The sequence below is a fragment of the Tinamus guttatus genome, unplaced genomic scaffold, assembly GCF_059628265.1.
Source record: "Tinamus guttatus ecotype Peru unplaced genomic scaffold, ASM5962826v1 Tinamus_guttatus_pri_ptg000383l, whole genome shotgun sequence".
NCBI lineage: Eukaryota > Metazoa > Chordata > Aves > Tinamiformes > Tinamidae > Tinamus > Tinamus guttatus.
In genome coordinates this window covers 6,566,979-6,578,086 of record NW_028288917.1, presented here as the reverse complement: position 1 = coordinate 6,578,086, position 11,108 = coordinate 6,566,979, and the positions used below count along the sequence as shown (strand labels likewise).

At 40.4% G+C, this 11,108-nt stretch overlaps 1 protein-coding gene across 1 annotated transcript; it reads left to right on the top strand.

Annotated features, from left to right (window-relative positions):
* Positions 1-6,698: 6,698 nt before the first annotated feature.
* On the top strand, positions 6,699-10,453 carry KLHL31 (kelch like family member 31). Its single transcript, XM_010214940.2, has 2 exons — positions 6,699-7,870; positions 9,721-10,453. Exons 1-2 carry the CDS (start codon positions 6,699-6,701, stop codon positions 10,451-10,453), a joined length of 1,905 nt encoding a protein of 634 aa, XP_010213242.1.
* Positions 10,454-11,108: the final 655 nt, after the last annotated feature.

Genomic DNA, 11,108 nt, shown 5'->3' with positions numbered 1-11,108 from the left:
GGGAGAAGTATTGAAAAGACTGTATCCAATCTAATTGCAGGGAAATTTTAAGAGGGCAAATGAGGATTACCTTTTTATTTGGTATTTGAGTGTTAGGGTTACTGCCCTTGCAAAATATATCTTATTACAGTTTGGAACTGTATATAGCACATTACCAGTGCAGAAACCAAATAGCCAGTAGTGCAACAGTGTACATAGCACACTGTCTGTCGAAGATCCAAATTCAGTTTCCTGCTGCAGACTGGCTCCCTAGTTCCCACGCTTGTGTATGTCTTCTACTTTGTAGGAGTAATTAATTAGTCTCTATTCTTATGGCCTTAAGGGTACGTAATTACTTGTGGAAAGTGGAATTTGTACAGAAAGGAAATCTGGGCAGAGATTTGACCCACAATTGCATTCTGGGTAAAGTCATCTTTGATTAGGGAAAGTGAGGTTCAGATCCTGATATGAATTATGTTTTTGAAGTGGACTTCCCACATGGTGCTTGAAATCCTTAACGGTCAAGGTAGTAGGGCTTGTGGGAGTAGGTACACAGGGAGAATCTCCTCCCTGCATTTCTGCACAATTACTTTAAAAGATCTCAGTTCCATTCCAGGGAAGAGGGAAATACTTGAAATCTCAGAAGCTTTCGTAGGACAAGGAAAATGTTTCTAGCCCACGTCTAATTGCAAAGTTTCTCATATTGCATGTATAACTATTGCAGAGAAAAGGATCCCCCATTTTCTCGGCCCTCCAAACCCGCGTGTTGTTCTGAAATTTGCTCATCTGGCTGCGAGGCGGCACTGCCACCAGGATGAGCACGAGTTGCCACGTGCAGGTCACAGCTGGTAATTGCTGCGTGTGGCTCCCAGCCGGAGAGCTGTACTCTGCTCTCCACTGAGCTCGGCGGCTTGGAAACGCGTATCCCTAGGGTCTGCGCTGCGCCGCACGGCCTGCGGTTTGGGGCTTTCTGAGAGAGCTGTGAAACCAAAAATAGGCTCTGTGTGAGCTACAATCAAGAACTAGGTGATAGTTCCAGGGGTGGCCTGAGAGTTTTGGCTGTTTTTAGACCAAGAGAGTTTTGGCTGAGCAAAGTTAGGCACTGGACTGGGAATGAGTGATCAAGTGTTGTGACAGGTCTGGCTCTTGAGGGAGTTGAGCATGGCTAAGTGAGGGTTGTTTGTTTTGCAAATGCAGATTCATTTCTCTGGGGCACTTTCTTTGAAATCAAGACCTGTGTATTTGATCCCAAGTTTGCATTTATTCAGCAGCCTAAGAAGCAAGAATACTTCATTTCTCTTCAATCTTTGTGTTGAAAAGACTTCAGTTTCCACTGAAATCCAGTCTGTCTTCAATATATCCCAAATATAGAACTTCAGCCTCCCTAAGGGCATTTTGGATGAGATTACCCTATATGTTCAAGTAATGCATTTGAAAAAGGATGAGGTGTTTTTTTGTACAATTTATCACAGTAAACTAAATATGTGTTTTGAGTGCATAGTGTTTGGATAAATGTACAAAAACTCAGAGCAAACTCAGTAGCCATGAGATGAAGCTGAGTCTAAATTTTGTAAAAAATCCTTTAGCTGAGCAAGGCAGATGTCCACAGAGGCATAAACATGATGCTAACATTGCATTAACAAATCAGGAAATGCTGCTTTTAAGGAAAAGGCTTTGCATTTTCCAGAAAGAGCGCAGGAAGGATTCTGCATGGACTAGGAAAGATTAAGGCACCAGGCACTAGGAAGTGCCTTAAGGCCTATCTTTGTTGACAGAAGAACTTTCCTTATTGCTATTTCTGGCTCGAGTGCATGGAGCAGATCATAAAAGCTATTCCTCTTTATTGGGTTAAGAACAGACTTCTAGAGGGTTTTGGAACCTCTTTGCCTTTTTTATTTGTTTTTTTCCTCTTAAGTGTTAAAACATGACTACATGACCTGCTGCACAAATGAATAGTTTTTTCCATAGTCGCTCATACAGATCACTGGCTTGTGCTAGCAAATTATTTTTTTTCCCCCAAGATTACTTATACCTGAAAGGATACATCTTGATAGGAAGTAAGATTAAGATTTTGCCAAAAAAATGTATTATTGCCACTTTCAAATGAGAAAAAAAAATCATAACTTCATTGAAAGAATATATGTCCTCTGTGGCCAATCATACAGAATCACAGAATCACAGAATGGCTGAGGTTGGAAGGAACCTCTAGAGATCATCTAGTCCAACCCCCCTGCTAAAGCAGGGACACCTATTTTAGTAGCTACTAATTATTAAAAATATTTTGATAATTGGCCACAGAGGACATATATTTCCCTTCGTATGGAAGGGATATAAACAGAAAGACAGATTGTTATTTTGAAGATACAAAGAAAACGCTCTTAAGAATATCTGAAAATAAAGAAACATACTAAAAATCTGCACATCATGTTATCATGATTTGCAGGTAATCCTGGTACCTTTTCCTTTGGAAGAGACCTTGTTGTGTGCAAACTGCTGGAAAATGAGAATGGCTATTTAGATCCAAGATCAGCCTGCATGCTGTGCAGTAACCAGTTATACTCTCAGGCACCCTCTGATCTTGCAGACCAAGGAATTAAAGTTTTTGTGGTTTGTCCTAAGGTAAAACTAGAGTTGCAGAACTTCAACTTTCTGCAACCAAAGCTGCAGAACTATGAGGTGTCCGATGATTGTGTCAGCATTAATTTGTAGATTTGTAGAGGCCTGCCCCACACATTGGGTTTCTGTACACTGCACAGCTGAAAGTATGTTCAGTATTTTCTGGAAATCAGAAATGAGTTTGATGTCTTCAGTGGTGGTGTTTCCTCATTACAGTTTTTATGTTTTTTTCAACAGTGAATGATATACATAGGGGTGCTGGAAAGACATATTTAGATATTGAATAAAAATTAAATTTATTTGAAAATATGCTAAAAGATCTTTAAGATATGGTATTAAAATTAGAATAATCTTTCATCTCCATTCTGTATCATAGATATCCCTTTTATTAAAAAAATGAAAAAAATAGAAAAATGGTATTTCATTCTTTCTCTGAAAAGTGTTTATTTCCCTGAACATCATCAAAATTATAAACATTTATAAAAGTCTGAATATGAGTTGTTAGGAAAGGAAATGTGCACTAAGAACCAGTGGTATGTATATGCCTTGGGAGCCTTGTGTTAGAAAATGGTCTGTTCTATCTACAAAAACTATTTTTTTCAATTTCTTAAAACTGATGAAGCATAATGGAGATTACATGCTGTGTGTAAAAAAAAAACTTGGTCAGATTGTAGAAAAACTGATCCTGTTAGTGCAGGGCCTCGAAAAGCTAAATTATAATTGTGCATGTAAGGAGTTTTATGTAGGGAGTGGAAGGGATAAATGCCCTTCCACATATTAAGCTGCTGTTTAAGATAATTGAATAGTATATTTTAGGCTGTAGAAATCTACATGTGAGAAAGACATATAGTATATGGAGGGAAAGTTCCTGAATCGTATCTCTAGATTAGGTTTTGCCTTTTCTTTTTTGTAGCTTGAACCTTCTTTTTTTTTTCTCTCAAGAAAGCTGGTCATCTTCTCACTCTAAAGGGCATTTGACTTCAAAGATGAAGGTAAAATACTTCCGTGTATGCAGAAGTTAATGCAGAAGTGGAGGAACGATGTGAGCCAGTAACCCCCAGAGACAAGTAAGTCCCTAATGCAGCAGTAACCCAACAGCAAGAGATGGAACAAGACCAGGAGGCCCAGGTGGGTCGGCAGCCTCCCCCACTCACACAGCCCGGCACCAAAAGCCTGAGAAAAGTGAAGGAAAGATCTGCCTTTGCCTGCTAGTTATTTCTGAGGTCTCCCCACAGAGCACACAGGCTTTGGCCCAACCTCGCCACCTCCCAGCATCGCTCAGGAGGTCAAGGACCTGATTTGGAGGTGGGGAATCCACCGGTCAGGCCTCCTGTTACCCCTGCTGAATTTCAGCGCTTGTGGGGCTATCATCTTCACCTTCCTCTGCTTTTCTTCCTGGCACCTGGGTATTTTAAGGAGCCAAGTTTGCTCCCCTGATTTCTAAAGGCCAGGCAAGCCGGGGAAATTTAATTCCTTTGGCTGGGCAGCAGCCGGGAGAGAGGCCCGGAGAGGAGGGGTCATTTTAAAGAGCGCCCGAGCGCAGGCTCCAGTCTCTTTTCCTCACCGTGACAGCAAAGGGTCACACTAGAAACCGCAAGCTGGGATTTACCGAGTGGCCTCTCATCTTTCCTCTTAGTTTTACACTTTTTTTTCTCTCCTTTTGTCTTCTCATTTTTCCTAGGAAGAGGCATTTGCATTGACAACTTCTTGGACAGCCCTGGGACAGCATTTTCCTCAGGAGGGTAAGGGTTTTTAATGCCTGGTTTTGATAGTGCTTAGAAGACAAAATTGCCAAGGGGGGAAGGTTGATTGTTTGAGTGCAGTGTTTTAGACCCCAGAGTGTCCTTTGGCAGGAGTTGTTATTAAGCTGAAGTAAATTAGGTAAAGGCATTTTGGCTGTAGGAAACCAATTCATTCAGGGTTTTCAAAGTTCAGAAATTTGATTTATCGCAGGATTGTCTGATTTCTTTCGTATTTCCTTTCATTTATATGCTTATGCAGTAAACTAGGAAGGGAAATTTCTGTTGGTGAAAAAGTTACCTTTCAGGAAAAAAAAAAAAAAGGCAGTTTTAACAAACAGCTTAAAAGTTCATGTTTAAATGAGCTTTATAATGACTTAACACATTAAGTTTCATTCCTGCGCATCGTATGGTGAAAATTCCTAAAAGGTAAGGCTCTCTAAAATACTTAGACCTGAAAATACAGTTGCCAAAAGAGTATTCCCCAGCCAGCTGTAAAGTTGTGGCTGTAAGTTTAAAAAACTGTAAGTAACACAGCAAAGCACATGCAGAAGTTCTGTTTTTATTCCCAGTGAACGAGCGCCCATTAACGCTTGCGATAGCGCCGTTTTTTTGTGAAAAAAAATGTGCTAACCAGCGAAGTATACACAGTGGAATACACCTTGGAAGGGACCTCTCTTAAAATGGCAAGCGGCTGGGCCGATGCTATTCCTGGAGGTGCCTCTGACGGCTCCCAGCAGATGCAGCCCCGGGAATGCGGCTGCGGCGGGGGGAGACGGGCGGCAGCTGCCCCCGTGCTGGCACGGCCTCCGTGGCGGCTCGCGGTGACACTGACGCTTGTGGCACACGTGGCCTTCCCCGCTCACGGTCACCGCCCCGCGCAGGGGGAAGCATCACCCTGCTCGGGGGCAGTGGCCGTTCCTTTCTATAATTGTAACCTCAGTTCCCAACCTCCACGCATGGAGAGGAATGATGTGATGAGGCTGTAGGCTGTACGGAGAAATAAAGGGAGGTGTATTTCTGATTTCGAACTGCTAGATAATCCAGTGTTTTCTCATTAAATGGTATTTCTCCATATTCTGTCTTTTATGAACACAAGGATCCTCCAAAAAATTAGCTTCTGTAATTGGTGCTGTATTCAAATGACACTGCTGTCAGCAATTCTGCTTTTAACTGTGGTGCCAGGGTCAGTGCTTTCCTTCTGATATATTTACACATACTTATTTTATTTTTATTTTATTTTATTTTATTTTATTTTATTTTATTTTATTTTATTTTATTTTATTTTATTTTAAAATTACCTAAAGGCCAAGTCACAGTGCATTTTGACAAAAGCTTAGCTCTTTATTTCAGCAAGGCTTGGAATTTCCCTAGAGCTGATATGTATAATTCAAACATCTATTCTAACAAAACTGTATGGGAATAATTATTTCCATCATGCATAAAGAATGTGTTTAAAATAACACATTCTGGTAGAATTTTCACAAAACCTTTTTCAAGGAAAAGAAGTTGGACATCGCCTCTCCATCCCAAATGTCCTCAAAATCCTAAAAGTTTCAAATGACTGATATGAAAAAGCAAGCAAAGTGTGCTATGAATAGAAGGCATTTGTGAATGTACATGTGGGAAACAAAATATTTTAAGTCTACTAAATTTGAAGTTGCAAACCTAGAAGGACTTTGGATCAGATCCTAAATCTAAAGTCAATGTAACATCATACCTAAACTTTACTTTTCTCCTTTATGTTTTACACTGCTATTTTTTAAAGACTTTCTCCCACTATTAGTATTTCCTGGTCAAATTTTGAGGTATCTTGCCTGTAAATCCATACTAGTACTGGGATAAGGATGAGCAGAGCAGAGGCCTGTATCTTTTTGATGCATCAGACTAACGAAATCAGATCTAGATACTGAATGACTTTATATATTGTTATCATTTTTTTGCACTCTGGCAAAATCATTTACCAATTTTTACACTCTGGCAAGTTTATTTAATATTTAGGGAAAATGAGTTTAGGGAAACTCTTTCAATGTAAAGGGAGGTTAACTTTTTGAGTGGCATACGAATAGAGGAGTGTGATTTTTACAAATATATAATTTAAAGGAATTACTTATAGGTGTATTCTTCATAATTAGGGCATCTCTTGTAATTAATAAACAGTAACACTCAAATGAAAGCCGATATAACTGTTCTTAGAAAGATATATTATATCATGTGTTTTGTTCTTATATATTGATGAAGTTTCTTGCATAAGATGATTTCTTGCATAATCAATCAGATACTATGTTTTGCTGCTGCAATGCAATTCTAAACTTTTTCCTTGTATTTTTAGCAAGCTCTTGGCTGTAATAGTTCATTGCAGCCATGGCACCAAAGAAGAAGAATGTGAAAAAGAACAAAACAGATATCAATGAAATGACCATCATTGTGGAAGATGGCCCCCTAAGTAAACTAAATGGCTTGAATGGACTCTTAGAGGGAGGAAATGGTTTCAGCTGCATCTCATCTGAAGTTTCTGACTCCTCATATAGCCCAAATCTCTTGGAAGGTCTAAGCAGAATGAGACAAGAAAATTTTCTCTGTGACTTGACTATCAGCACCAAAACCAAATCTTTCAATGTTCACAAGGTAGTGATGGCTTCGTGCAGTGACTACTTTCACAACATCTTAAAGAAAGATCCAACCACACAAAGAGTAGACCTCAACGATGTATCCCCGTTGGGTCTAGCTACTGTTATCACCTATGCTTACACTGGTAAACTTACTCTCTCACTTTACACAATAGGTAGTATTATTTCCACAGCAATCTATCTTCAAATTCACACTCTTGTGAAGATGTGCTGTGATTTTCTAATCCAGGAAATCAGTGTTGAGAATTGTATGTACATTGCCAACATTGCAGAAACATACGGACTAAAAACAACCAAAGAAGCAGCACACAAATTTATTAGAGACAACTTCATTGAATTTTCAGAAACGGATCAGTTCTTGAAACTTACTTTTGATCAGATTAATGAACTTCTTGCAGATGATGACTTGCAGTTGCCTTCTGAAATTGTTGCATTCCAGATTGCAATAAAATGGCTAGAATTTGACCAAAAAAGAGTAAAGTTTGCTGCAGATCTTTTAGGTAACATCCGTTTTGGTACCATCTCTGCTCAAGACCTTGTGAATTATGTTCAAACTGTACCGAGAATGATGCAAGATGCAGACTGCCATAAACTGCTAGTGGATGCCATGAATTACCATTTGCTTCCCCATCATCAGAATACATTGCAGTCCAGAAGAACAAGGATTCGGGGAGGTTTCAGAGTGTTAGTTACTGTCGGGGGACGCCCTGCACTAACAGAAAAGTCTCTCAGCCGAGACATCTTATATAGAGATCCTGAAAACGGATGGAAGAAGCTTAGTGAGATGCCTGCCAAGAGTTTTAATCAGTGCGTGACAGTGATGGATGGATTTCTATATGTGGCCGGGGGGGAAGACCAGAATGATGCCAGGAACCAAGCCAAGCACGCAGTCAGCAATTTCTGCAGGTAACCAGTTATCTCTGAGGGATGGAGAGACTGATTCCCCACAATGCAAGGGGATAGACCAGGCTGGACTGGGAAGTGCAGCATGAGCAGTCTGGGCGTATGCACGGGGGACAGGGTAGGGGGAGGTATGGATGCTGTGCTGTGTTAAAGCTTGCATGAAAATGCCACCATGATTATGAAGGCACGATGAGAAGTGAGGAAGACTGAGAAAGCTCACTCCAAGTGGAGGAAATTAAGAACCCCTCTTCAAATATTAAAATTACGGGATGCTGTAAAGTAGCATTAAAATGCATGATACCTGAGTGAGACTTTCCAAATTTCAAGAGTTGCTGATGCTTCACAGAAAATTCTGAAAAAATTGCCTTTACATCTTATAATCTTGCCTTTCTTCTTCACCATCCACCAACTTTTATACTGCATTTCATTTCCTGTAGTTTTTTTATTTCTTAAGAGTAGAAAATGATCTCTTGGTTTCTTGAGGGCTGTATTTTTTCTTCTGTAATGACCCCAAATAATCCCAATTTCTGCAGTATTGCCATTCCCATCCACTGTTATCCAAGAATTGCATTGTTGATTGCAAGATTAGAGGAGGTCAGCCAAGATACTACTGTAGGTTAGGCTATGGGGAACTCCTGCTAGTTTTTAAATAGCTTTGTCTAAAAGCTAGTGGCACTCAGTAGGTTGAAGAAAAGGTGAGAAAACTCAGCATTTTATCTATTAACAGGCAATGAAAAGGCAATGCCAATGTACAGCTATATTCCTAACAGTCTCTCCTCTTCTGCTTCCAGAGGAAACATTCAGATAACTCTCCTGAAGAGACCAATGAACTGATAAAGTTAATGAATAAGGAATGTTCTCTAGATCATTTTGTTGTATAAGGAAATTGTCAGAAGAATATAACATGCAGTGAGATTTCTTTGTTGGGCTCCAACCATTATGCCTTTAGCCTATGCCTCCCCTTCCTATCAGGCTTCTCATGAAGCTTGTAAGGTGTTGAGCGCGAGCCTTGGTCGTGTGGGTGCCGAAGGGATATTTATGGCCAGGCAAGTGTTTGGCTGTAAGGGTTCTGTCCACTGCACTGCCATTAACCCTGGGCAAGTCGCTTTCAGAGCGGACAGGTAGATACTGTATCCAAGCTAACATCATCTTTTTTTTTCTCGTATGATCCTCTAGTCCCCTCAGCATGCAATAGAAGAAATTCATGGGCCTGAGTTATATACTTCACTTACAAACTTACCCTAAGGAATCATATAGTTTTATATTTGCTACTTTAAAATGGTTCATTTGAATGTCAAGGACAGAGAATGTATTTCAGACAGATATGATATTAGGGAATAAAGATTTTTTTTGACATAAATCTAATTTGATATTTATGTCATGGAAAGAAAATATCTAACATTTTAAAAAGTATGCAAGTATAAATCAACACCGAACACTTTAAGAGCTCTTTGAGTAGATTTTGGCATTTTTCCTTTGTAGGTCTTTTGTAGGTAGAAACCACAGAAAAATTTAAAGTTTTCCATTGAATGGTAAAAGAATTACTTCCCAAAATTCTAATGAGGTTCCTCTATAAAATCAAATTACAGGAATAAGTGAGATTTGCTTTATTGAAATAATATTGGTTTCAAATGATCTAAACACATTTTTCAAAAACCAAAAACTAAATTTAGATGGAAATTTAAACAGGACTACCACTTTCATTCCACTCCCTTCTAACAGGCCAGATAAATAACTAAATTAAATAGTGCTTTAGAAACTCCGCAGCTACAGTGACAAGGGGCAGAGGAAGGATTGCAGTGTGTACAGTAGCGATATTTGAGACAGTTACGCTTGTTTTTTAATGCTTTCAGATATGATCCTCGTTTCAACACATGGATTCACCTGGCCAGCATGATTCAGAAGCGCACTCACTTCAGCCTGAACGTGTTCAACGGCCTCCTCTTCGCCGTGGGTGGCCGCAACTCCGAGGGCTGCCTGTCCTCGGTTGAGTGCTACGTGCCCGCGACCAACCAGTGGCAGATGAAGGCGCCTCTGGAGGTGCCGCGGTGCTGCCACGCGAGCGCGGTGGTGGATGGTAGGATCCTGGTCACGGGAGGCTACATAAATAACGCGTATTCCCGGTCAGTGGCTATGTACGACCCCTCCAGTGACAGCTGGCAGGATAAGTCCAGCCTGAGCACTCCGCGGGGCTGGCACTGTGCTGTGTCCCTCCTGGAGAGGGTCTATGTCATGGGCGGCTCGCAGCTGGGCGGGCGAGGGGAGCGGGTGGATGTGCTCCCCGTGGAGTGCTACAGCCCGTACACGGGGCAGTGGAGCTACGCGGCCCCGCTCCAGACCGGCGTCAGCACCGCAGGGGCCTCCACGCTCAATGGCAAAATCTACTTGGTGGGGGGCTGGAATGAAATAGAGAAGAAATATAAGAAGTGCATCCAGTGCTATAACCCAGATATCAATGAGTGGGCTGAGGAAGAAGAGCTGCCTGAAGCCACTGTGGGTGTATCTTGCTGCACAATATCCATGCCCAACACCAAAACAAGGGAGTCCAGGGCTAGCTCGGTCTCCTCTGTGCCGGTCAGTATTTAAATACTGATCTAACCAGAAATAAAGAACGATGTTTACCTGCACAGCACTATGATTAACCCTTTAAGTAGCATTTTTGTGCTTATATGGAAAAAAAAAAAGCATCAGTTTTAACAATGCAAATTGGCCAGTTTTCATGATCTTTAATACAGGTGGTGTGAAACAGCATATTAGAGATAAGATGAATTTTATTAGCAGGAACAGAGAGTTACACCCTAACTGTAATAGGCATTTCATTCTGCTCCAGTTTTGCCACTGATTCACTGTGTTATCTATGGCAAAGCATTTGATTTCTTTGTGCTTTTGTTTCCTTACCTGTAAAATAGAGATGAAACTTGTTTCAGAGGGTTGTTGTGAGGCTTTTCTAATACTGAGTTTTAAATGCTTTCAGAACTCAAAATGAAAGTCAAATATTACTAGTAAAAATGTCAACATATTTTAGAAATGTACCATGTCATCATAAAATTGGTCAGTTTGGGATTTCTTAGGCATTTTATATTAAAAAAAATTAAAAAAAAAGCTTTTGCATATAGCATGTATATACTTTCCCTTTGGGATAGTGATAATCACAGAAGAAAGTTTGTCAAAACATTCTCCTTAAAAAGTTAGAAAGAAGCACCTACTGTCTGCAATGAAAACAGCGGAACTCCCTTATCTA